Source organism: Megascapheus bottae, chromosome 21, assembly GCF_031878675.1.
Source record: "Megascapheus bottae isolate mThoBot1 chromosome 21, mThoBot2.hap1, whole genome shotgun sequence".
NCBI classification, from domain to species: domain Eukaryota; kingdom Metazoa; phylum Chordata; class Mammalia; order Rodentia; family Geomyidae; genus Megascapheus; species Megascapheus bottae.
In genome coordinates, this window is record NC_143529.1 from 28,083,229 (window position 1) to 28,111,125 (window position 27,897).

General features: G+C 43.0%; 1 protein-coding gene across 2 annotated transcripts in view; it reads left to right on the forward strand.

The window, feature by feature from the left end:
- The first annotated feature begins 1,434 nt into the window (after nt 1-1,434).
- The window catches only part of Acsl3 (acyl-CoA synthetase long chain family member 3), a 42,910-nt gene continuing 16,447 nt past the window's right edge, over nt 1,435-27,897 (forward strand). The window contains exons 1-4 of one of the 2 annotated variants that reach the window (XM_090354902.1): nt 1,435-1,563; nt 18,046-18,459; nt 25,616-25,793; nt 27,610-27,719. In XM_090354902.1, coding sequence (XP_090211028.1) covers nt 18,082-18,459; nt 25,616-25,793; nt 27,610-27,719 — 666 coding nt within the window. In that variant the 5' untranslated portion in view covers nt 1,435-1,563; nt 18,046-18,081. Of the gene's footprint in view, nt 1,564-2,767; nt 2,906-18,045; nt 18,460-25,615; nt 25,794-27,609; nt 27,720-27,897 lie in introns of those variants that run through there. The other variant, XM_090354903.1, reaches the window with a different exon arrangement.

Here is a 27,897-nt window from a genome sequence, read left to right on the forward strand (position 1 = left end):
GCCACAGCTTGGACGTTTCTAATGAATTCTGTACTATGGCTTCTATGACATGCACACAGCCCTCTGTAGAGATGAAAATCTCTGACCTCCACAGTATGCCTTCCATAGCCCTTGGATATATTTAAGGAGAAACCAGCCTGACACAAATTTCTAGTCCAGGAATTGGCTAAGTGTAGGCATCTTCATCCCTTTAGGTAGCTAACTTGGCTCAAGGCCTAAGGTGAATGAACTTCTTCTGCCAGTTGATCAGGTGCTCCACCTAGTTCAAGTTCTGGCAGTTTCTAGATTTTGAGATCCTCCCAACAGAAGAGAGTGTAGCCTTAGCTTGAGGCTAGCTCAGGAATCCATAACCTTTCACCTACTTAAGGAAAATTTCCCAGACTCTCTAAATAGTGTGTTGGTTTAAGGTGGGAAAAGGGGGAGGAGAGTCTAATCCTACTATTACTAGGGTAATAGCACACTGTAGCTATTTTAGTCATTTGTGTTCAGTATGTGTGTGTGTTGTGTTTTGTCTGCTGTGGGGAAAAGAACTACCTCCACTTAAATACATTTTTTTTTTCTCTCTGTGTAGTGTCCAAAAGGATACATAAAGGCAAACTCTTAAAAGCCAGACCAATAGTTTTAGATGTCTAAGAACGTTCGACATTAATTTGGGATACACTTTACCCTTTTAAAAGCAAATATGAAATTGCGAGGTCCTTTAGGGGAAGAACGGGGCTAACCTGCTGGGTTAAACGAAGCCCACAGAAGAGAAACAATAATGGGTAGAGTCCGCGCCTCTGGCCGCCCCAGGCATTCCCCAAGGTTAGTTTTATTTGGCGAGATTGGTGCAAAACAAGATGACGAATCTAGTCCAGTGGCGAACAGCAGCCTTTAAAAGAAAAGAAGCGCATTTGCTTCATGATCTAGGTGAAGATTTATGCATTACAGCAATCAGTGCGCAATTGTAGTTCATTTTATTATTTTTTTAACGGAAGGGGGGAGGTCTCCGCTCCCGGAGGGCCGGCGCTGCCCGCGCAGCTTCCCCCTCCCCACCCCGCGGCGTCCGCGGAGCCCGGCTCCCCTCCCCCGCCCGCGGCGGCCCCTTGGCTCTCTCCGCCCTCCCCTCCCCCCGCCATGCCCCCCTCCCCGCCGACTCCATCCCTGCGCCCCGCTGGCTGCGGCCGTCCCGCCTCGGCGGTGGCTCCGCGGAATGACCTATAGTAACCCCGCCCCGCCCCCGGCCGCCGGCGGCGCGCTCCCCGGCCGGCCTGCCATAGGCCCAGCCCCGCACGCGCCACCGCCCGCGGGCCAATGGGCGGCGGCCTCTCTGCATATGCAACGAGCGCAGGCCGGGACTGCGCGTCCCGGGTTCGGCTCAACAGACGCTGCTCTGCCGGCGCCGGGAGCGGGCGCGGCCGTTGTCGCCGCGGCGAGGAGCCGGGGGAGGGCGGTGGCGGCGGGGGCCGGAGTTGCGGTCGGACATCCGCTCCGGTGTGGCGCGGCGGCTGCGCTCGGATCCCTCGATCCCCCAGCGGGCGACGTGGACGCTGCGGAGCGCCGCCGGGCCTGCGTGGGCCAGAGGTGGGAGCATCCGCGGCGGGCGGACGGGCGGGTGTGTGGTGGGGGGGAGTCGAGGGTGAGCGCGGCGGCCTCCACGTGTGGCGGGGGGCCCGGGCCTGAGGGGCGTCTCTGCGCGCCGGGGACGCCGCGGCCCGTGCGTCCGGGGAAGCGGCGGGCAGGGTTGGGGGGCGTGCGCGTGTGTGGGGGGGGTGTCTCGGGAACGGCTGCCGGGCGTGGGTCCTGCGGCTGGTGGGGGGGGCTCAGGTGAGTGAGGGGAGCCCAGGTGAGTGGGGAGCGGGCAGGTGAGCGGGGGGGGGGGTCGGGCAGGCGAGCCGGGGTGGGGGCGGCCCAGGTGTGCGGGCCGGGCCCAGGTGAGCGCGTGTGGGCTCCGCAGGCCCAGCCTCCCGGGCGGGGAGGATGCGCGGCTCCCTCCGGACCCGCTTCCCCGCGCTGCGGGACGGGGGCGGGGTCTCCCGCGGCGCAGGAGACGGTGCTGTGGCCGTGGGTGGACCCCCTCCCCCTCCCCCGCGCCCTGGGGCTGGAGAGAGTGAGGAGGGCGAGAGCCGTCTGGACCTTCCGGGTGCTTGGGGGACTGGGATGGAGACCCACGGAGAGCGGAGGCGGGGAGCTGGTTGCAGGTTGACTTTTTTTTTTTTCCCTTCCTAAGTGTGTTTTAATTACACACGGATGTGTCACACAAGGGAGCACCGAGGGAGAGTGCTGCTGCTCTTCACTAGATGAGTCCGGGTGGGTATTTATTGTCAGGCCCGTTTTACAGATGAGCATTCAGAGGCACAGATCCGAACTGGTTTGCCCGGATAGTCTGGTTGTAGCACTTGTTCTCCATTCAAGCTGTTGGAGCTTTTCTATATAATCTCTCTCTATATGTCATATTATATTTTATATAGGGTTCCTCCAAGATAGGAAGGGTAGAAGCTTCTTGAGAATTAAATAGAAGCCAGAGAGGGAATGGGCTTTGTGAAAGTGATTATGGTTGAATCAAATGACAAACAGTTGACATTTATTGGGCTTGGGTTACACATCATGTGCCAGAAGCTTCTTTACGCACGGTGTCTTCCTACCCGTTAACACTCAGGACTTTGGTTCTTCTCACTTTAACAGGGAGAAGCACTACTGTGGACACAAGTTACTCGACCCAGAGCTGATGGGAGGGGAGAAGCTGGGGCTGAGATTAGCCCACCTAAATGCAGCAGCACTCTTTCACCTAGCCACTTGAGCAGGCAGCCTCTCTCCTTGGTGGCTTCCTGAATAGTTTCTAGAGTCCATTTGGGTCTGGCTGGCCAGGAAAAGTGTTCGATGGTGGTGTTTCTCAGGGATCTGCGCAAACTATTTCGTGCCCCAGGTTGGTTCTTAGTGTTAAGGGGGCATTTCTGAGTTGAACAAGGGTTAAAAGAGAGACCAGGTGGTGCCTTATTCGAATATTTGGTTTTCAGGTATCTTCCTGCTCATTTCTCACATTGCAGGGTTGAGGAAGGCTTTAACTGGTCTCTCTGGCTTGCTCTTTTTCTTTCTCTGTAGATGTTTTCTGATTCCTCTCCTGTTAAAAGTGTTGGTTCTGTGGAATGGCTGTGTTGTCTATCAGTTGGACAGAATGGCCCATTGGACATCAAATCAAGGTCAAGGTGACAGACCACCTTTGGGCGGAGGTTCATTTACTTGTAAGACATTGGGTTGAGTGCATATTTGAGTGAAATGTCCTCCTTGATAGAAGAGAAGGGGAGAACAATTTGAGAAGAAAATGACAATCCCATTCCTTGAGTCGTGCTCAGCTAGTCACTACCTTCTGTTACTTGTCAGACACCTGCCTCGGTGGCTGGGGATACTGCTGTGAACTGGTATGGCCTGGGCCCTGAGGCAAACAGACTCCTAGGAAGTGATCTTACAGATAAATGTGTGATCACAAGGTGTGTTACATGCAATAAAAGAAAGGTATTGAGTAAATGAAGATTACAATCAAGATTGAGATTCAAGTGGAAATTTATTATTATTTTTTTTTTGTGAGCCATGGGGCTTGAAATCAGCCTGGGTGCTGTCCCTGAGCTCTTCAGCTCAAGGCTACCACCATCCTACCCTTGAGCCAAGCCCCACTTCCCGTTTTCTAGAGGTTACCATGCCTGGCTATTCTGTTTTTTATATGTAATAGTTTATGGTGGTACCATTTAATTTGAAGATTTTTTTTTTTTCTTGTGGGTCCTGGGGCTTGAACTCAGCCTGGGAACTGTCCCTGAGCTCTTCAGCTCAAGGCTACCGCCCTACCCCTTGAGCCACAGTGCCACTTCCAGTTTTCTAGTGGGCAATTGAAAATAAGTGTCTCACTTTCTTTAGTGCCTGATCTGGCTTTGAACCTTGATCCTCAGATCTCAGCCTCCTGAGTAGCTAGAATTACAGGCGTGAACCCTCTCGGCTCAGCTTTTTTTAAATTTTAAAGGTGAAATTTTCTTAGATGATGGTCTTACATTCTGAGGCCATAATGAAATGGAACTAGGATTTTGAGAACTTCCCAGCAAGTTTTCATTGTGATTTCTATTCCTATCTAGACGGTCATTTCAGCTCAGGTGTATAAATGAGACAAAATTTTTTCCAATCATTCTATCTTCAAGTACTGAATATAGCCTCCCCCTGAAGGAAGCAAGAATCTTTTATGTGATATTTGCTAGGACAAAAGTCAGAATATTCTGATCTGTCTCTGGAAACACAAGTATGCAGTAATAGTTTTAGGAAAATAGCACTGTAATTGCCAGAAATATACAGTAATTCAACTTAAAATTATTAGCATGCAGGCAAAACACTGTGGCATGAATTGGGAAATGTAAGCTATTAAGTGCACCAATGAAAACAATACAAAGAATATGTTGCATTACATTTCCTGATTGGCAGCTGCAAAACACTGCCCTTAGGTGTTCCTACATAGTCCCTGCTTGTAGGAAGTTATTGTAATGACTACTAATACCAAGTTTAAGTTTTTTTTTTTTCTCTTTTTCACATTAACTCATACTCACTTATTTGATTCATTAAATGACATTGATGTGATGGGTAGATATGCTGGGAAAGGGGAGATTTTAGATGTCTGCTGTTGATGCTTGGTGATAAGTAGTGAGCTAGATGGGAAATGTTGAGTGATTATTGGGACTCAGACACAAGTGAAGGACAGTGCAGTTTGTTTGCTGTTCACTGAGTTGGGGCTTGATGGGAGAGGATGTGTGGAGAGCATGACTGGCTGGGTGCCAGTGGCTCACTCACAGCTATATGTGTGCGCGCGCGCGTACACACACACACAAAGTGTTCAGTCTGTTGGTTTGCTGCTTTAGTGTCCAGAAGTGGGCTGTTTACCATTGAGTGTAGGGGGATGGCTGAGAGCTGGACATGTTTGAGGTTGGTTGCCTGTGGAGGAATGGCAGTATAAGATCTGAAGAAGGTCCTGGATGGTGCTAGGGGAGAGCAGGCTGAGTGTGCTAAGGATAACCAAACGAGTTGGCAGAAACAACACCCTAAGGGAGTGAGCTGAGTTGGGCTCACTGGCTGTAGAGGTCAGTCACTGTGGCAGGGTGTATGGTGAAACAGTGCTGTCGCATCATCGTGGTGGCCTAAAAGCAGAGGAAGGGAGATACCGGAAGGTGGTGTAGGGCAAGACTTAGACCCCCCCCCCCCCGCCCCCAGAACATGCCCTCCGCAACCAGCAACTTACTTCCTCCAGAGGCCCACCTCTTACTTTTCACCAGTTTCCAGTCATGTCATCATAATAGGAATCCAGCAAGGATTAGGTCAGAGTACAGATCTGCTTGTCTCTGGAAACACTTCTGTGCTCTACTAATCTCCTTGGGGTATTAATCCAATCAAATAGACAATAAAGATTAACCACCCCAAGTGACTACCAGGGAAAGGTACTGCTATGGAATGCTCCTAGGAGAGGAGATTGGACCACTTAGTCCATTGGATTGGTGCAGTGATGTTAGGGTGGGGATGGTGAGCAAACAGGCTGTGTGGAAATGGAGACCACCTATACACACCTATACATGGGAAACGCTTCCAAGAGTTTTGATTTCAGCATGTTTCAGCCTTGAAGAAGGGGAAGGCTTGTTTCAGAGAACGTCAAATGTAAGTTTGAAAGGTTTCCTTTCTTATTGGAAGATCAGGAGAGGGTATGGCTAGACGGAAAGGGAGCCTGTTCCTTACCTAGGAGTGACCCCTGTTGGAAAACAACAGAAGACAGGCCTGTAGGTGGCTATTAAAATCAGTACTTATCTTGGAGCCCTAAGCACAAGCCTTCAGCTGTCAAGAAGTGTTAAATTCCTAAAATTCATCCATTTTAGCTGAGTGATGACCCAGTCTTTCACAAAAACCACACCACAGAAACTCTTTGTGAGACTGATTTAATATGTGGTTTCGTTTTGGTTTTATATCCCACAATACAGTATATATTTGTCTCTGACTTTTGATTATAGTTTCTCTTTCTGAAAAAGGAGATATAAATGTCTGATTTTTTCCCCTTGCATATTTAGTTTCATAAGAAAAGGTTTTCATGCTCTTTTCATCTTTCCTAACCTTTTAAGTGCTTCATTTTAGTTTTAGTATTGGTTATTACTGGAATGTTTACTTACCTCTAATGTTTCCCACTGGAAGGATGATGGGATGATTGGATGATTGAGTAGGCTTAGTTAATCTGTTTTTGAACTCTGGGCCTGGGCGCTATCCCTAAACTCTTCAGCTCAAGTTTACTACCCTATCCCTTGAGCCACAATGCCACTTCCAGTTTTCGGTTGGTTAATTAGAAGGGTTGGTTACATTATATTCACCAGATAGAAAATGCATTACTTCACAAACATTGATACCCTTTCTCATGTCTTGGTCCCCATTTCCCTCCCCCCATCCCGCCCCTCATCTTGTTTTTCCCCTTTCCCTATCCTATTTCAAATAACCAAATAAGCATATATACAATATGTCAGATAACAAGGTGAAATACTATAACAATATGAGATAACCAAGGACAGCAAAAGAGATGAGAGATAACATAGCACATTAAGGACAACAATCACTCATTATATGGCTTTTGTTTCTATGTCCTGGAAGGTCCTTTCATTTAGCGTCATACTGTATGGCCTTATGTATCTGGTTTTGCTCTATTGTAAATCTCTGCTAGGAGAGCCCAAGGTTTCTACTGATTATGACAAATGAGGGAAACCATGGAGCCTATGTACCTTGTAATATCATTTTCTTCTAAGCCCATTTCCTTACAAATCGGCGATGTTGTTCTTTCTGACAGCAGCATAGAATTCCATTGTGTATAAATACCACATCTTGTTGATCCACTCATCAACTGAGGTGCATCTGAGTTGGTTCCATATCTTTGCTATGGTAAATAGTGCTGCAATGAACATCATTGTGCTAGTGGATTTAGTATGCCCTTGTTTCTGGATGGTTGGGTAAATGCCAAGTAGTGGAATTGCTGGGTCATAGGGGAGCTCTATGTTTAGCCTTTTGAGGAACTGCCATACTGCTTTCCATAGTGGTTGAATGAGTTTGCACTCCCACCAACAGTGTAGTAGTGATCCCTCCTGGCTACAACCTCTCCAGCATCTGTTGTTATTATTAGTTTTCTTGATCCTGGCTATTGTAACTGGAGTGAGGTGGAATCTTAAGAGTTGTTTTGATTTGCATTTCTTTTATGACCAGAGATGTTGAGCATTTCTTCATGTGTCAACAGGCCATTCTTATTTCTTCTTCAGAGAAGACTCTCTTTAAGTCTTTGGCCCATCTCTTAATGGAATGGTTGTGTTTTGGGAAGTGATTCAATTTTTTTTTTTTTTTTACCTAGCTGGCTTTGAACCTCAATCCCCAGCTCCTGAGTAGCTAGGATTATAGGTGTGAGCCACCACGCCCGGCTTTTTTTGTTGGTGGGGCCAGGGGGGGTGGGGGGAGAGTCCTAGGGCTTGAACTTGGGGTCTGAGTGCTGTCCTTGGACTTTCTCGCAAGGCTAGAGCTCTACCACTTGAGCCATAGCCCCATTTCCGGCTTTTTCTATGTATGTGGTACCAAGAATTGAACCTGGGGTTTTGTGCAAGAACTCTACCACTAGCCTAAACTCCTGGCCTTCCTCTGCTGTTTCTTTGGAATTGAGATGTTTAACTTTTAAGTCACTTCCAAATACAACTATCTATTTACTTGTTTGTAAAGGCATGTGATATAACTACAGAAGGGTATTGATGCATTCAATCATTCTTTGTATTTTTTATTTCTGTTTTTTTAGTATTGGAGTTTGGACTCAGGGCCTATACTTGCTTGGGAGACACTCATCTATTACTGCCTGCCATTAGCTCTTTTGCTTTAGTTATTTTGGGGACAGGGTTTTATGTTTGTGCCAGGTGTAGTCTGGACTGTGATTCTCCTTTTTATGCTTTTTGAGTAACCTATGTACCACTGAGCCTACCTTTTTAACGGGGTTGAGGTGGAATCTAGAAGCCTTTTTTTGCACTGTCTGGCTCTCAACTCCCAACCTCTGCCCCTAGAGTAACTCAGATTCCAGCTATGAGCCTCCTTACCTGGCTGGCTTTATTTATATATATTATGTAGCACCTGCTTTGCAAGGCTCTGAGACTCTGAAACTGATTGAGAGCTCCAGCTTTCAAGGAACTTACAGAAGGAAGTGTATGAACAAACATTAAGGGACGACTTCATTTACTTTTCATTAAATTCTGGAGGGGTACAATATCACACAGATTGTGTCCAATGGCGTCAGCAGGAAGTTTCTGCAGAATTTGGCCCGAACCATGCCACTGTTTTCATGGGCAGGAGTTACCTTTCCCCAGATTACTCTGGGTTTGTTAGGCTTGCCTCCAGGAGTCACTGTGTTGTTTTTTGCTTTGTATACATAAGCACATCTCTTGCCCAAGTAGAAATTGGTATCACCTTGAGCATAAACACCTTTGATTTTAAGGAGAGCCGTGTGTTCCCTTTGGTTCCAAAGACCGCTTATAGCCAGCAAAATTGGCCTTGCACCACAGCCTTCCAGACATGTTGCTTTTTAGAAGTCCTCTTCCCAGCAGGCCTCCACAGGCTCTGAGATGGTGGAGAGACTTCCATCTCATTTTCTAAGTAGCTATTAATACTGTATAGGAAAATATTGATTTTATTATTTGCCTGTTATCTCAATTTACTAGTGAATTCTTCCTTTAGTGGGATAGTTTCAGATGGTTTGGGATTTCCTCTTTAGACAGCTACAGATCTGCAGTCAGTGATGATCTTTATTTTCCCAGTTTTCATACACTTATTTTTCCTGTAATTGCATTGGTCGGAGTACAGTACTGTTGAGAAGTAATTCAGTCACCAATGACTGAGGTTTGAACTCAGTCTCATGCATTCTGGGCAGGCACTCTACCACTTGAAGTTTTCTTTTGTTTCTGAGTAAGAAGTTACTTTTTTTTTTTTTTTAATTTAATTTGGTGATAGTACTGGGGCTTGAACTCAGGCCTGGGCACTGCTTTTAGCTCTTTGTTGGTTAATTGGAGATAAGTCTTACTGACTTTTCTGACTTGGTTAGCTTTCAAATCTCAATTCTCAGATTTCAGCCCCTTGAGTAGCTAGGAAGATTACAAGTGTATACCACCAGTGCCCAACGAAGAAGTTTCATTTCAATAATTCATATTTTTCCAAAATACTTTTAAAAACTCACCTCATACAGAACTTGACATGATTGTATCTTTCTCTTCCTATTCACTGTTAAGTGTGACAGTGGTAGAATGTCCTGCAGTGGTCAAGCAGCTGTGTACATGCAAACTAACCTTACTTGCAGGTATTTTAACTCTGCTGGGTTAGGCTTACTGGTATTCTCCCCAACATTCATCAGAGAGATCGTTTGGTAATAAGGGCAAAACCCAAAACTTCATACCAATTTTCAGCTTAAACTTGTCTTTGAAAATTTTCATTAAAGGAATATATGCACATAAGTAGGGGATTTTTTTTTTTGGTGGGGGGGGGTGTCGGTCGTGGGACTTGAACTCTGGGCCTGGGCATTGTCCCTGAGCTCTTCAGTTCAAGGCTACCACCCTACCCCTTGAGTCACAGTGCCACTCTCCGTTTTCTGGTGATTAATCAGAGATAAGAGCCTCACGCACTTTCGTGTCCAGGCTGGCTTTGAACTGTGAGCCTCAGATCTCAGCCTCCTGAGTAGCTAGGATTACAGGTGTGAGCCTGGCAATTAGGGGATTTTTTAAAGTAAGTTCTTAGGAAAGTGTGTTTGTGGAGTTAAATTGAATCTTTGCATGTCTGAAAATCTCTTTATTCTTTACTTGAAATTAATGAATCATTCAATTGGGAGTTCTAGGTTAAAATTACTTTCCTTCAGTTTTTTCTTTCATGGTGTTAGCGACTGAACCCAGAGTTTCTTGTGTGCCTAGGCAACACTATATCTCAAAGGTTATAGTTTGAGACTTTTAAAGCATTGTTCCTAACACCTAGCTTTTAATGTTGCTGAAACAATATGATGCTAGTGTGGTTCTTGGTCCTTTCCAGGAATGTTGTCCTGATGTGTCTGGAACAACTCATATCACACGCTTTAATATAGCACCTCTTTTTAAAGCCTTGAGAATCATCCTTATCTGTTGATCCATTATAGAATCACTGTATTTGTAGGTGACATAAATAACATTTTTGGGGGGCCTGCAATTTGGCCTAGTAGTAGAGTACTTGCCTAGTATGCACAAAGACCGGGTTCAATTCCTCCGGACCACATACACAGAAAAAGCCAGAATTGGTGCTGTAGCTCAAGTGGTAGACCTCTAGCCTTGAGAAAATCCAAGGACAGTGCTCAGGCCCTGAGCTCAAGTCCAGGACTGGCAAAAAACAAAACAGTTTTTTTTGGGGGGGGGTGGGGGCTGTTAGGATATTCTTAGTCTTGCTACAAGAATATAGAAAACTGTTGGGAGGCTAGATATTTTTGACCTTATTCATCTTTCCCTTTAATACTTCATCTTTCACCATTTATATTTCACCTTATTCATCTGCTTAGCTCTTAAATTCTGAATACAGCCTATTGTCAACTCTGGTATATTTTACTGCAGGATGCTTAAGTAATTTGTTTCCTGTCATCTTTTTTTTTTTTTTTCTTTCAATGTCTTTGTGGAACTTGTGAAGATGTCAAAGAATTTGACTATTCTCTACATCTTTTTCATTTTTATTTTTCAAAAATTTTGAATTTTTTCCTCTGTAGCTCAGGCTGTTTTGACTCCTGTATATGCCTCCAGAGCACATTTTCTGTTACCTATTTTTGTCAAAATATTACTTTCCCTGGTCTTTTTGTTTTATTTAGGTTTTTTTTTTTTTTTTTGCATTTCTGGAACTTGATCATAGAGCCTTGAACCCCTGAGGTCCTGCCTCTGTTTTTTTTTTTTTTTTTTTGCCAGTCCTGGGCTTGAACTCAGGGCTTGAGCACTGTCCTTGGACTTTCTCGAGGCTAGAGCTCTACCACTTGAGCCTCAGCACCACTTCCAGCTTTTTTCTATGTATGTGGTACCGAGGAATCGAACCTGGGTCTTCATGCACGCTAGGCACTCTACCACTAGGCCAAACTCCTGGCCCCAAGTCTCTTAAAAAGATGATTTTTGCAATTTTCTGGCGATCTTGTATGTTATCTTCTATGTAGTTTTTTAGTTCTCAAGTGGATTTCCTGTTTTTAGTTTCTTTTTACGCTAATCGTTTGTCATATTGCCATTGGATTTATTCTTAAGAAATAGGAATTTTGTCGTTCTCAGATATGAAAAAAATATTCTTGGCTGGGAATGTGACTTAGTGGTAGAGTGCTTGCCTAGCATGCATCGAGTCCTGGATTTGAATCCTCAGTACCACAGAAACAGAAAAAGCTAGATGACACATTATAGCTCAAGTGGTAGAATGCTAGCCTTGAGTAAAAGAAGTGCAGAGACAGTACCCAGGCCCTGAGTTGAAGTTCCAGGACTGGCAAAAAGAAAAAAGAAAAACAAATGAAGTCTATTATATAATTATTGTAAGCTAGAAGTTTGTATCATTAGTACTCCACTAAAGAACTTGCTGCCCCTGGAGGCTCTAGGGAAGAATCTGTCTTTCACTGCTTCTAGTTCTGCACTTGCTGGTTTTCTTGTGTACCAGCCCAGTCTTCTAGCCAGTGTCTTCAGTGCTTTTATTCTGTCTTCTATCCATCTTGTGTGGTTGTTTTTTTTTGGGGGGGGGAGGGGGTGTGGGATTGAACTTTGGGCCTGGGTGCTGTCCCTGAGCTCTTCAGCTCAAGACCATCACCCTACCCCTTGAGCCACAGCTCTTCTTCCAGTTTTCTGGTGGTTAATTGGGGATGAGTCTTACGGGACTTTCGTGCCCAGGCTGATATCTGCTCACTGCAGGTACTTAGTTTTCTTGAATTTCCTTTGTCTTTATATGCCCCTGTGCCTTTGTTAGTACTGCCTACAGCTATTGTTTTACTTGATTATACATACATTTCACTTAGCTAGCTTGTAGTGACTTCCTTCAATTTCCCTTGCCTTTATCTGACTGTACACATCCTTGTACTTCTCTAATAGCATATTTAATGTTCAAATAAGTTGTCTCCTCTGGTTTAATAGTGGACTAGAAACTTTTTTAGTGTACTGTGGTCTCATTCTCAGAATGAAGAAGCATCAGGTCTGGAGTGGAGTAGAAACTTAGCAAATATTTATTGAAGAGACTCCTAACACTTCTTCTCATTTGAATATAATTGAATACTCTTAGAACTTGTCACCTTGAACCGTTTAATTAACAAAACAAAGTAGGGCAAAGTAAGTACACTCTTGACAAACTTTTTAGGGATTTTCTAGGTCATAGGCATTTACATTTTCAGTCTTTGCTGACTTTTGCCAAAGTGCACTAAGCTGGCTTTACCAGAAGTGCCAGGAGTTATGTGATTCCTTATATTCTTGACAACATTTGCAGGTTTATTTTTATGTATATTTTTTGGTCGGTTATGGGGCTTGAACTCTGGGTCTGGGTGCTGTCCCTTCAGCTCAAGGCTACCACCCTACCCTTTTAGCTATAGTGCCGCTGCCAGTTTTCTAGTGGTTAATTGGAGTTAAGAGTCTTGTGTTCTTTAGTGCCTGGACTGGCTTTGATCCTCAGATATCAAGATCTCGGCCTACTGAGTAGTTTAGGATTACAGAAGTGAACCACCATGACCTGCAACATTTGAAGTTTTTATTTAGAAAAATCTGATAGGTGAATGCTGCTTTTTGTATTTCCTTAATAACTAATGAGGCTATTTTCTTCTCTTCCTGGACCTGCAGATCTTTTTTCCCTGTGGGTTTTAATATACAGAGCCAGTTTCTATTTTATTTAGAAAATCTACAAATATGGCTATGAATTGATTCTATTTGGTGATATATAGGTGGAAGCTGTCATAAAAATTAGTAAAGGAAGGTGGTTGCTGGCGGCTCATGTCTCTAATTCTAGCTGTTCAGGAAGCTGAGATCTGAAGTTCATGGTTCAAGCCACTTTTCAAGGCAGGAAAGTCTGAGAGACTTCTGTCTTCAGTTAAGTACCAAAAGCCAAGTAGTAGACTGTTGGCCTTTAGCAAGAAAGCTCAAGGACGATGCCCAGGCCCTGAGCACAAGTCTCAGGATCAGCACAAAACACTACATATATGTAAATTAGCAAGGGAATTTATAAGAGGTTTTTTATTATGGAGGGGTAGACAGCTTGTCCAGAGTCATAGCTAATAAGAATTAGAGCAGAGCTTTTGAACTTAGATATGTGTTTGCTTTTTCATTAGCATATATAATTTCTACAGGATGGGTGGGGGTGGAGTGGTGGTCATTGTGATATTTCAGAACATACACAAATGATTCTAGTCATTCTTAATCCCCCATCCCTTCTCTTTTCCTCCCCCCTCTTAAATTCAGCATTTCATTGTTTCACTTTAAAAAACACAAAAATGAATTAGTTCTATCAACATAAATGGCTTTAAAGGCTTTTCCTTTCCCTTTGTATATTTAGCTGCTTTGCAAGGAGTGAAGAAATTAATAATGAAGCAGTAGCGTGTAGAAGTTTAATTCAGAATACTGGCTTACTAGAATACCAGCTAATAAGTGCTATTTAACTACCTCTGAATTTGAGCTGACATTAGATTTTTGTTTTGGGTCAGTCGTGGGACTTGAACTCTGGGCCTGGGTGTTGTCCCTGAGCTCTTGAGCTCAAGGTTACCACCCTACCCCTTGAGCCACAGCCCCACTTCCCTTGTGTGTGTGTGTGTGTGTGTGTGTGGTTAATTGGAGATGAAAGTCTCATGGACTTTAATGCATGGATCTCAGCCTCCTGAGTTGTTAGGATTACAGGCTTGAGCCACTACGACTGGTAACCTTAAAACTTTTTTAGTATTTTAATAAATAAATTACTAAAAACTTACCTGTTTGCTTTACAGGAAATCATTGAAATAATGATTATAGGTGTGTTTTATAAATAATGTTACTGTGTTTTAGTTTACTGTGTCTTAGTTACTGTTACTATGAGTAAATAAAATAAAATTTTGTAGTGTGTGTGCGCCCGTGTGCAGTAGGTACTGGGTCCTGGGTCCTGGAATGTGTGCTGTCCCTGAACTTTTCTGCTCAGGGCTATAGCTCTACCTCTTGAGCCACAGTTCTACTTCTGGATTTTGGCTAATTGGAGATAAGTCTCATGGACTTTCCTGCCTGTGCTGGTTTAAATTGAAATTCTCAGATCAATGTGAATCACTGGTGCTTGGTGAGTTTACTATACTTTTTACAAATAAGGGTTATATGCCTGAACGCCATTTGCTGATACAGTAGTGATGTTTTCAGAAAAACTTGGCAGAAACCTTTATAGAAACCGAGTTTTAGAAGTAAAGTATCTTAAAGGAAAAGTTGATATTTGGCTTTGATTAGACTATGAATAATTTTTTTTGTGTGTGTGTGTGCGCGTGCACGCGAGTGTGTCTGTGTTTGACAGCTCTTGAAGTTAAAGGAGTATACCAAGAAGGTATGAGTACCTCTCACTATTTCAACTGGTAAAATGTAATTTTTTTTTTGTCGGTTATGGGACTTGAATTACAGGCATGGGCCACTGGTGCCTGGCTGTAATTTTTTAATTTTTTTTTTCCCTTGTGCCAGTCCTAGGGTTTGAATCAGAGCTTGGCTCTGTCCCTCATTGTTTTTGGTCTGATTTAGCGCGCACTATAGTTTGAGCCACACCTCAAGTTAGTTGAAGAGTTTCATGGACTTTCCTGCCTAAACTGGCTTTGAACCACAATCCTCAGATTTCAGCCTCTTGAGACAGTAGGATTACAGACACGAGCCATCAGCAGCACCTACCTCCAATTGATTTAAGAGAATATACTTATCAAAAAATGTTTCAGTTTGCCGGTCACGATGGCTCAGGCTTGTAACCTAGCTACTCAGGAGGCTGAGATCTGAGGATCACAATTCAAAGCCAGCCCGGGCACTAAAGACCATGGTCTTTTTTGGGGGGGGGGGTCATGGGGCTTGATCTCTGCCTGAGCCGCTGTCCCTGAGGTCTTCAGCTCAAGACTACTGCCCTACCCCTGGGCCTGAGTGTTATCTCTGAGCTCTTCAACTTAAGGCTACCACCCTACCCTTGAGCCATACCCCACTTCTGTTTTCTAGAGGTTAATTGGAGATAAGAGTCTCAGGTTCTTTTGTGCCCTGCTGGCTTTGAACCTTGATCCTCAGATCTCAGCCTCCTGAGTAGCAGAGGATTACCAGCATGAGCCACGTCCGTCCTTTGCAAGACATAGGTCTTATCTCCAGTTAACCACACAGTGTCACTGTGGCACCAGGGGTAGGGTGGTAGCCTTGAGCTGAAGAGCTTGGAGACAGTGCCCAGGCCGAGTAGCTTCAAAACCCATTAAAAAAGTGTCAACTTTAAAAATGAGATTTTTAGTCCTGTAAATTTTTCATAGCCAGTTTGTTAAATAGTGTGTAATTGGGCAGAAATTCATTACTTAAAAGAAATTTTTTAGAAAAATCCAATGTCTGATTTGAATGTGGTGAATATATGTAGGATTTTTATGCATTGTTGAGCACTTAATTCTTTGGTTCTGCCTTCTTCCCCTGGCTTTTGAAATACTACCCTCAGGATCTGCTGTATTGGTTTCTTCAGGGGATTCTTCTCCTTAGACCTTCATTGGTTTCTTAAGTTTTCTGTCCTTATATGTGATCTTTGAGATTGCCTAAATGGGCAGTCTTATCCCTTATCTCATTTTATCTTCAAAGTGTGCACAACTGTTTATCTTTTTCTATCTGTATTAAGGGCACCAAGTTTATCTCCTTTTCATTACCATTGTTCTATAGTTATGATTTCATTCTGTTTAGGATTCATATGCAGAAATCACTTATCTTTTTAAATTTAATTTAATTATTTTTTTGTGGGTCATAGGGCTTGAAGTCTGGGCCTGGGAGCTGTCCCTGAGCCCTTTAGCTCAAGGCTACCACCCTACTCTTGAGCCCCACTTCCTATTTTCTACAGGTTAATTGAAGATAGGACTCTCAGGTCCTTTTGTGCCCGGGCTGGCTTTGAACCTCGATCCTCAGAGATCTCAGCCTCCTGAGCAGCTAGGATTATAGGTATGAGCCATGGCACCCATGGCTCTTGTCTTTTCATATGTTGAGACAATCTGGAGGAATAGCTGTAAGCGTTAATCTTTGCATACTTGGAGTCTGGGCAGTCAGGAATGGCTTGGAGGAGCCCAGGTTCTGCGGTCTTTGCCTTGGGATCTAGGCAGAAGGCTGTTTTATCCTATTGTTTGATTTTCTTGTTTCTGGTTTCTGCTGCCTCCAGGATGTCTTCTACATATATAGCTTCTGGGTTGTTCCCTCCCATGAACTGAGGGCCTCACTCTCACTAGATAGAGTTCTCTTCTTGATCTATACTCACAGTGTTTATAGGCATGGAATTCTCCATTCTGTGTTCTAAATGAGGTTAGTCTCAGGACTTGCTAAGGAGTTCCCTGTTCTTAATGGACTGTTTCTCTGGCTGTGGGAGACCCGCTGTATTTTTTTTTTTTTTTTTTTTTTTTGCAGTTAGGCCTCTGTTTTAGGAAGGCTATGCTGGGCTGTGGCCACTGACCTTTTTCAGGCTTCTCTACCTTCATCGAGTCTCTGCCCGAAAAGTGAGCTAAAGAAACTGGGCACAGCTCTAACCCTAGGTGCTCAGTAGGCAGAGATCTGAGGTTTTAACTCTGAAGTCAGCCTCAGTAGCACTCTGCCACTTGAGCCATGGCATTGCTTCTGGTTCCGGGGAGTCGAACCCAGGGCTTCTTATAGCAAAATATTGGAACTGGACATGTGACACAAGTGATAAAGGGCCAGCTGTGAACAAAAAAAACCATGCCGGAGTGTGAGGCCCACAGTTCAAGCCCCAGTACTGATACCACCAAAAAAAAAGTGACTGAAGCACAGGTAGTCTGTGTCCAGGAGTTTGATCTGCTGTCCTGGGGGGTAGGGTGGTAGAGTTCTTCACTTATAAACAGAAACTGGGAAGAAGGGATTTCTGTAATCCCTGGGCCCTTGGAATTGAACATGGAGCTGAAGGGTAGGAGATGAAAAATGCTTGCGCCATCTGGAGGCGGAAGCATAGTTGTGGATCTGAAGCAAACTAGGAACTAGTTTGTTTCTTTAACAATGCTGTTATTACTCTGGTGCCATCATGGAGCAGCTATTTCTTCTGCCTGGAGCATTCTTCCAGGGAGTACATGCTGTCCCTTCAAGTCTCTCTTGGTGTATATTAATTAACTTTCCAGAGAGGCTTCCCAAGCTACGCGTATAATGGAGTGTAGTGAACACGGCCTCAGTCATTCCATAGCCTTCTTCCCCACCTGGTATGTAGGCATGTCTATTTTCTTTCTTACATACAGACCCATTTGCTCATCTGCCTCTCCCAGAGGAGTTGTGCTTTCCATGAGAGCAGAGACTCAGGCTGCTTTTATCCAGTACTTAAGAGCAATATCCAACACAGTAAAGCTTCAGTAAATCTGATGAATGTTAAGTACATAGGACTATAGCTTACTGCCTCTTGCCTCCCAGTTGTACCTGCCTAAATCGACAAATTGAAAAGTAAGTGACATGTTTGTCCACTCTAGTTACTTGCTACTGCCTGGAGGGAGAATGGCACTCACTTGGAAAGAACACAGCTTTAACCCAGTAGTGTCTGTATAGCAGAGTACTGAAGACAAATGCCTCTCTTATTTTCTTTTCTCTGTGGCTTGCATCTTCCAGAAGTGTTCTGTGGATACTTTGGGTTAGGGAGGCTACCTGTTGACAATATGTGGTGGCATCTTCTCTGTGGAATTCTGTGGTATATGGTGACATGGTACAACCCTATCTCCCAGGAATAGTAGGACATTTGCAGGTAGCTAGTGTACTAACTCCTGTCTGAAAGAAAAAAACAAAAGTTAATCTGCCTAACTAAAATTTTTCTTAAAGTGATTTGAATTAATGTTTATCTTTCTTTTTTTTGTAGATTCTTGCTGCAGTCTGTTCTAATCTTTGAACACTCATGAATAACCACGCATCTTCAACACCATCAACCATGAAGTTAAAACAGACTATCAACCCCATTCTTTTATTTTTCATACATTTAATAATATCACTTTACACAATTCTAACGTATATTCCATATTATTTCTTATTTGAGTCAAGACAAGAGAAATCAGACCAAATTAAAGCCAAACCTGTAAATATGAAGCCTGACTCTGCATACAGATCTGTTCATAGTTTGAATCATTTGGCTTCAATATTGTACCCAGGATGTGACACACTAGATAAAATTTTTATGTATGCAAAAAACAAATTTAAGGACAAAAGACTCTTGGGAACACGTGAAATTTTAAATGAAGAAGATGAAGTGCAACCAAATGGGAAAATCTTTAAGAAGGTAAGGTCTTTCATTACCTTTTACTTTTTTTCTGCCCACAGTGTATGTGCATTTAGAAATGGTAGCAAAGGGCAGGAGTTTGGCCTAGTGGTAGAGTGCTTGTTTTAGCATGTACAATTGAGATGTGAATGACTAGAACCAACAGGCATAGTGTCATGCACGTGTAATTCTAGCACTCAGGCAGAAGTGGAAGCATCAGATTGGGACCAGTCTCTGGGTTATGTAGTCTTAAAAAAAAAAAAGCTAAGTAATAACTTTAAAATTTGTGAAGGCAAAGCTATTCTTTTAACCATTTGTAGAAACATCTTCACTCCTTAACTCTTGTTTTTCTGCTAGTCATAAGGAATGCACAGGTTATAGGAAAGAACACAATCACAACTTCGATAAGTGAATTTCATTTTGTGGCTATGAGAAAGCCATAGGGCATATTGCCTAACCTCTTTAGTAGCCCATTTACCATATAAATTTTATGTCATCTTCCTCTAGACTAAAGGAGACAGCAAATAAGTAAACATCAGTAATACCTTACAGCTAAAAATTTTTGATTCTTCAGCCTAGTTTATTTCCTCCTTTTGCATTACATTTTGTCTTTTGGGACAGACTGCAGATGTTCTCTGATTGGGATGAAGTTGCAGGATTTCTTTGCTTTTTTAATTTTTAAAATTACCTTTAGGTAGTGGTACAAGGAGTTGCCACTCAACAAAGCAGTTTATGAATAAAATATTCCTTGATCTGTCACCCCCTTCAGCATTCTCACCTCTCTTTTGATCTACTCCTTCCTTTTTCATTTATTTATTGCGCTCAGGGCCTGAGCACTGTCCTTGGACTTTCTCAAGGCTAGAGTTCTACCACTTGAGCCTTAGCACCACTTCTGGTTTTTTTCTGTGTATGTGGTACCAAGGAATTGAACCTGGTCTTCATGTATGCAAGGCAAGCACTCTACCACTAGGCCAAACTCCCCACCCCTCCTTCCTTTTTCTTAATTTTGTGTATATAATGAGTTCTTGTCTGGTTACTTTGCTTTTTTTTTTTTTTTTTTTTTTTTTTGCCAGTCCTAGGCCTTGAACTCAGGGCCTGAGTACTGACTGTCCTTGGGCTTTCTTGAGGCTAGAGTTCTACCCCTTGAGCCACAGCACAGCTTTTTTTTGTGTATGTGGTATTGAGGAATCGAACCCCGGGCTTCATGAATACTAGGGAAGCACTCTACTACTAGGCCAAGCTCCTGGCCTCTTATTATTATTATTATTAATTTTTAAAAAGATAAGTGTAGTTCAAGAGGTAGAGCACTGGCCAAGTAAGAACAAGGGCCCGAGTTCAGATCCATGTACTTTCCCCTCCCCTCATTTATAAAGTATATGTACACAAAACAACCAATCCAGTTATGAAGAGTAAAACTATCAAAACCAGAAAGGAGCACAAGGTTAGGGTGGTTTAGATGTTTTTAAAGATAATTATAAAAAATGTGTACTCTCTTTTACTTTTATATACGTTAGAATAAGAATTAGATAATCATAGAGTTTGTGGATTGTATTGATATCTCTTCTAAGTTGATCCCAAAGATATCAAAGTGCCCAATTCTGTCCTTCTATACATGACTTAGCTTTCTCTGTTCCTTTGGCACAGCCTGATGTCTTACCTCAGAGTGACATATTCTTGCCCCATTTGCATATATATGTACAATATGACTCTGACACATTCGGTCTTTTGTATCATGGATTAGGATCTGTGGTTTGGCCATCTCTCTCTGAGGCTTCCCTTCAGTCTTCTTCTTCCTGCCTCTTCCTTGTACAGGTATCTCATGTATTAAGTGCACTGGCCATAAAATGCCTGATAAAAAAGGTCTGATTTATTGCCATACAACAAAGAGAGAAACTTAGAAGCAAAGAGAAAACTTAAAGCTAGGTGTTGAAGACTATAGATAATGTTTAATTTTGAAATAGTTACATTTCAAATGTGAAAGAAAAAAGGCCTGGTACTTAATGTGATTGAACTCAACTGTGTGAAAACTTGTTCTGTGTGTGTGTGTGCGTGTGTGTGTGTGTGTGTGTGTGTGTGTGTGTATGTGTGTATGTGTATGTTGTCATGGGGCTTGAACTGTGGTCCCAGAGCTCTTCAGCTCAAGGCTACCTCCCAATCCCTTGAGCCACTGCGCCACTTACAGGTTTTGAGCGGTTAATTGGAGATGAGTCTCACAGTCTTTATAGTGCCTGGGCTGGCTTTGAGCCATGATCCTCAAATCTCAGCCTCCTAAGTAAGCTAGGATTATAGGTGTGAGCTACTGTGCCCAGCAAAACTTGGTCTTCTTATCAGACCATCTCACCATTCAGAATCTTGAGGGGTTAATGCTTTTGTAAGGGTTCTGAATGTTCTCTTTATTTCTTTCATGATAAGATTGTAATGGAAGCATGTAAGTTTTTGTGTTGTAGGCAGTTTGGATGACAGGGCTGCTATCACAGGTGTTATGTCACACCTGACTCCCTTCCTGAGTCTGCCTGAGGAAGCTGCTTGAAGATGGAATGGCACTGTTTAGTGACTGTCCATTAGAAAGGTGTAGAAGGTGTATCTGTTTGCATTATGTATGTGGCCTAGGCAAGGCGGTAGGCAAAGGATGTGTGTGACTGGTTGCTGATTGTAACAGAAGTAGCATTCCCACACCTAATCAGTTACTGGATGGTTTTGAGCCTTAAAACCTGGGGCTTTGACTTTACCCTTTGAAAAGTCTGAGACAGCATCTGCTTCCAAAATCTGTGTTAAAAACATGTTCAGGCTTGTAGCTCCTTGTTTTTTTTTTTTTTTTTATTTTTGGCTAGTCCCGGGCTTGGGCTCAGGACCGGACCACTGCCCTTGGGTTAGAGCCACAGCACCAGTGCTGGCTTTGTTCTGTGTATATGGAACAGAGAAATAGAACTTGGGTCTTCATGCATGCTAAGCAAGCACTCTACCACTAGGCCAAACTCCCAGCTCCTTGTAGCTACTTCTTGATGATGGATTCGACCATGTCATTCATGTGCTCCTGGGCTCGGGCTTTATCCACAGAGGTAGCTTCTTAATGTAGAGAAACGCTCTTGAGTCTAAAGCATCTTTGAAATTTGTCAAATCAGCCCTTGCTGGCACTGAGTGGGATTGGTCTGGTGGGAGAAGTGCTCAATGGCCCTGCTTCTGTGACTACCACCACCACCATCTCCTCTCTTCTTCCCCTCCTGCTTCTCCCCCCCCTCCTCCTCCCCCCCTCCTCCTCATGTATGTCCGTGTTTTCTGTAAAACTGTCCTAGTTTCTTAGCTTTTGTCGGGATAGTGTTGGTATCCAGTGAGATAATTTTCTTTCTGCAGTCATTTATTCACAAGGCCAATACAAACTCCATCCTTACAATGGCCTTTTTGCAAGAAGTGCCCATCGTCTTTACAGTTTTGTTGTCACCCTTGTTGTAAACCTAATATTCTTTTAGTCTTTCTTTATGTAGTGAACAGTCCATTTGTTGATCCCATAATGGCAGCCTACAGCCGTGTAGCTTTTGCTTTCCTTTATTGTGTGAAGTTCCCCCTTTACTTTGCTGGTAAGCATCTTCTGGTGCTTGGGTCCACTGCCAGAAGCCTTAGAAGGCGCGGAATGTTTGAGTGGCATCGTAGGGCTTGAACTAAATTCAAACGTTTATACAAAAAACTCACAAAGAAACCACAAACTTGCTGAGCAACACTATGCACAGTGATTAGATGCCAGATTTAGACTGAATTTTGTTTTTGTATGTGAAGAAACTTTATACTTGAATCTGTGATTCCACTTCTTTGCCATGTGGTGGCATCATCAATCGAATCTACATATTTGGAGTCTACGTCTAATGCCCGTGGGAACACTAATACCTATAAAATTTATAAAGCCTGTTATTTTAGTTCTAGACTAAAGACAACTCACTCTTTTCAAATTTGTTAGTATTCACTAGTTGTATGGGGTGGGTTCATTGTGACAGCTCCATACAGTAAGCCGTGTATCCCCATCAGTCTCATCCTGTCAACTCTTCCATCCGCCATCCCACTGTTGTATTCCACATGTGTGGATAAACTGTAGAGTTGTTCATCCTCCTCCACCCTCTTCAGGCCCCTCCCCTATTTCATTGGTAACTGTTTCTGATCCTTGGACTATGTAATTCTTAACCATTGTCACCCACTCCCTGCATGTTTTGGCCAAATTCTCATCTGTTTTCTTGCCCCCGCCCACACACAGAGCTCCTTTAGAAGACATTGGAGCTCACAGTGCTGAGCATTTCATGGGGGTACAGAGCAAGGTGAAAGTTTGGGGACCACTACAGTTACATAAATATCATAATTCAGGTCCTTTATCCATCAAAGAAAGAGATGCTTGATTGGCTGTCTGTACTGTGGTTTGAACTCAGGTTGTTGTGATTGCTATACAGTACTCTCTGGCTTTAGCCCTATCCTTTTTTCCCAACTAATACTAAGATCTTGGCTTTTTCCTGGACTGTGTTTGCCACAAAGTGGATGACAGGTGTGTCCCCCAGGCCCAGCTTTTCTCTGTGGAGATGGAGTCTCACTGTGAATGGCCGTCCACCTGATAAGCAGCTGAGTTTGCAAACATTAGCCAAGTAAGAATTTGTAACACTAGGTGCTGCTGGCTCATGCCTGTCATCATAGCAACTCAAGAGGCTGAGGTCCTGAGCACTGCAGTTCAAAGCAGCCAGGGCGCCAAAGTCCACGAGACGGTTAAGCATCCAATTAACCAGCTATAAGATGGAAGTGGAGATCTGGCTCAACTGGTAGGATGTCAGCCTTGAGCAAAAAAGCTAAGGGACAGCACCAGACCCCTGAATTCATACCCCGTGTCAGGCACCAAAAGCAGTCTTAAATCATAAATCTCATTGGATGGGACACTAGAGGGCAGCCTTATTCTTTATTTCATCTTTTCTTTTTTCTTTTCTTTTTTTACATTAAGGACAACAATCATTCATTATATGGCTTTTGTTTCAGTATCCTGGAGTATTTCATCTTTTCTTTTCCTGGCATCTTCTAGAACTCTTGAGTGCAGTTTTTAAAGTAGATATAATCAACAACTTAACTTATGCATTTATATTTAATTTTTACCTTATTTTCCCATATTGGTCTGGTAATTAGCATCAAGCCCAGACTAGCCTTGGACTCGGGATTCTCATATCTCACTCTTCCTGGTGCTGGAATTATACATCTAGACACAGTGTTTTAAAGGGTTTTAGAGGTATGTTAACAACATAACTGCACACACAAACATATATACACGTATGTGCACGCAGTCTGCTCTTACCTGTTTTTTTTTTTTTTTGGTACCAGTTCTAGACCCACACTGTCCCAGTGCTTTTGAGTTCAGGGTTAGTGTACAACCTCTTGAGCCATATCTCCACTTTGATCTTTTTGGTGGTTGGTTGATGAGTCTCATCTCACTAACTTTCTGGCCTAGGCTAGTTTAGAAGGCAATCCTCTTAGCTCAGCTTCCAGAGTAGTGAGGATTACAGGCACACACCACTGATACCCAGCCTATCTTGTGGTTGTTGTTTTGTTTTTTTTTTTTGGTGGGTTTTGGGGCTTGAACTCAGCCTGGGTGCTGTCTCCGAACTCTTCAGTTCAAGGCTACTGCCCTACCCCTGGTCCTGGGTGCTCTCCTTGAGCTCTTGAGCTCAAGGCTACTGCCTTACCCTGAGCCAAGCTCCACTTCCCATTTTCTAGAGGCGAATTGGAGATAACATTCTCAGGTTTTTTTGTGCCCCAGTTGGCTTTGCACCTAGATCCTCAGATCTCAGCCTCCTGAGTATCTAGGATTACAGGTGTGAGGCACCATGCCTGGCTTGAAGAAAATTTGTGAAGACAAAAATAGGTTAAGCAATTTTAAAAGTAGGATCTTGCTACTAATGTAAGCTTGAACTTCTGATAAATAAAAAAAAATGTTTGGAGACTGTGGATACCAATGGATATTTAATGCTTAAACAAAAGGACTTTGAATTATAGAACATTCCCCATTTGGTCTCATACAGAGAGGCATGTTTGTTTTCCTTATTCACATATAACTTTTTTTTTGGCCAGTCCTGGGCTTGAGCTCAGAGCACTGTCGTTGGACTTTTCTCAAGGCTAGAACCCTACTATTTGAACCACAGCACCACTTCTGGCTCCCCCCCCCCCCCCCATGTATGTGGTACCAAGGAATTGAACTTTGGTCTTTGTGCATGCTCGGCAAGCACTCTACCACTAGGCCAAACTCCTGGGCCCCCACAAATATTTCTTGAGCTTGAGTAATAGTACCAGTTTCTGCTTGATGGATAATACTGTACTGTTCGGTATTGAAATTCAGAAACTAAGTAAAGGCAAGTCAAATTTTGACCTTAGAAATGCTTAGTTATCAGGCTGTTTTAAATGAACACCCACATAATTTGAGTAAGTAGAAAACCTGTAAACAAATTATTAGTATATGACTGTCTAGAAATTTTTTTTTTTTTTTTTTTTTTTTTTGGTCTTGGGGCTTGAACTCAGGGCTTGGGTCCTGTTCCTGAGCTCTTTGCACAAGGCTAGCACTCTATACCACTTGAGCTGTTACTGCACTTCTGGTGTTTGAGTGGTTAATAATTGGACTTAAGAATCTTACCAGGGCTTCCTGTTCAGAGCAGCTTTGAACTACGACCCTCAGATTTCAGCCTCCTGAGTAGCTAGCTTTACAGAGTAGCTAAGTTATAGGGGTGTGCCATAGGAGGTAGCAGAAATTGAACGTAAGGATTCTATCACATTTGGATTTGTTGATTTATCTTTGCTTCCCTGCCTTTCTCCTCCCTTTCTCCCATTATCTCTCTTCAAAAAAGGTCTTGACATGAAGCCCCAAATACCCCCAAACCCCCAGAGCTGTCCCAGTATCCTGTAGACATGCCTCACCACATCCAGCCAAAACCTGAGTAGTTTTGAAAATCAAAACTAAAGCCAAAAATCTTTTTCTGTTGAAAAGATTTAGCATAGGATTCTAGTTGTCATAATAGAAGATACCACAAAGCCAGTTTTAAAACTAGATATTTCTATTGAAACTGCCTTTTCTGTTTGATTAGGAAAAACAAAACTTTCAGTTTGTTAAGAAAAAAAATTGGAACATATGCTTTGCATTTAAAGGTATTTGTGGTTTTCCTTGTTTTATCAGGTTATTCTTGGACACTATAATTGGCTCTCTTATGAAGACGTCTTCATCCGAGCTTTTAATTTTGGCAGTGGCTTACAGATATTGGGCCAGAAACCAAAGACCAATATTGCCATTTTCTGTGAGACCAGGGCGGAGTGGATGATTGCTGCGCAGGCGTGTTTCATGTACAACTTCCAGCGTATGTGACTTCCTGTCTTCTGCAAGAGTGGACTTAATGTTATGTGGGAGTGATGATGCTTTCTTAAATAATATTTCCCTCATAAGAGGTTAACATACTGATATTAATTTTCACCTTGAAGACCTAATTCCTGGTAGGCCTTGGAATTATTTTGCCTTGTTTTGGAAGAAGAGCCAGCTGTGGAGCATATGAGCACTCGTAATGGTGCCAGGGCCTTGATCCTTTAATAAGGACTTTTTTGTATCTGGAGAACTAGATGCACACTAAACATCTCTCCAGTTCTCTTGTGATGTTACTGATGATGTTACTGATGATTTTTGACAGTAACAACACTTGACCTCTACAACTAGAGCCAGATGATGCTCTAGGTTATAGTAGAGCCTTGGCTCTCAGTGTTGTGGTTTTTGAGAGGTAATTGGGATGCTTCAGGCTTTGAAGCTTCTTCAGAGGTCTTAGTGCCAAAATGTCACTGTAATCTTGGAGATGTCTTGAGATAAGACATTTTCAGCAGATTGGTTGGAAATTACTTCACTTTAAAAAATAAGTGCTGGACAACAGAGGCGTACGCCTGTAATCCTAGCTACTCAGGAGGCTGAGATCTTAGGATCAAGGTTCAAAACGAGCCTGGGCACCTGTGAGACTTATCTCCAATTGATCAATGAGGTGGTGGCTCAAGTGGTAGGTGGTAGAGTGCTAGCCTTGAGTGGAAGTGTTCAGAGACAGTGCCCAGGCCCAGAGTTCAAGCCCCATGACTAACCAAAAAAAAAAAAAAAAGCTTTAAGCTTTGCCTTTTTGTTACAGGTTAGGCTTTACCTTAATTTCAAAGAATTCCTTTTTTTTTTTTTTGAGTGAGTCATGAGGCTTGAACTCTGGGCCAGGGTGCTGTTTCTGAGCTCTTCAGCTCAAGCTAGTGCTCTAGCCCTTGAGCCACAGTGCTACTTCTGGTGGTTAATTGATATAATAGTCTCAAGGACTTTTTTTTTAACCAGTCCTAGGGCTTGAACTCAGGGCCTAAGCACTGTCCTTGGGCATTCTCAAGGCTAGTGTTCTACTGCTTGAGCCACAGCACCATTTCCAGCATTTTCTATGTATGTGGTACTGAGAAATCGAATCCAGGTCTTCATGCATGGTAGGCAAACACTCTACCACTAAGCCAAACTCCCAGCCCAAGTATCAAAGGACTTCTGTGCTCAATTTTGTGAGGCTAGCATTGAACTGCCATCCTCAGATCTCAGCCTCCTGAGCCACTAGTGCCCAGCTAAGAATAACGTTTTTGTTTGTTTGTTTGATTGGTCATGGGGATTGAACTCTGGGCCTGGGCTCTGTTCCAGAGCTCCTCAGCTCAAGGCTACCACCCTCCTCTTAGGCCACACTGCCACTTCCAGCTACGAATTACTCTTTTAAAGTCAGTTTGTGTCAGGCAGAAAAAATAAAAATCCATGTTTCTGTTTAAATCTCACCATTTCTTTGTTTCTTTCTTTTTTTTTTTTTTTTGGTGGGTCATAGGGCTTGAACTCAGTCTGGGCGCCGTCCCTGGGATCTTCAGCTCAAGGCTACCGCCCACCCTTGAGCCAAGCCCCACTTCCCAAGATCTCACCATTTCTAAAGATGTTTTTCTTCAGATCTTTTTTTAAACTAGAATTATCTGTGCTAAGATTTCTTCATATTGAGTGATCATCATAATTCTGTGTTCTTACTATCAAGTAGCCAATGGTTAAGATACTTAAAAATCATTACACAAGGGATTATTTGTTGTTGTGTTCTTTCATAGTTTGTGAAGCGTTGGGATGCGTAATGTGTGCTTCTTTTCTTACAGTTGTCACATTATACGCCACCCTGGGAGGTCCAGCCATTGTTCATGGATTAAATGAAACAGAGGTGACCAATATCATTACTAGTAAAGAACTTCTACAGACCAAGTTGAAGGTGAGAGCGGCAGCTGTTTTATAACTGCCTGAGGCTTCAGGACTTCTTACTATAATGAGTCATTAACATCTTCAGTTCTTTTATGATATTCTTAATATTTTTCATGTTTTTAAGAATATACTTTATTCTGTGGAACACAGAAAGTCTTGTTATGTATTTGTAATCAGAACATCTATCT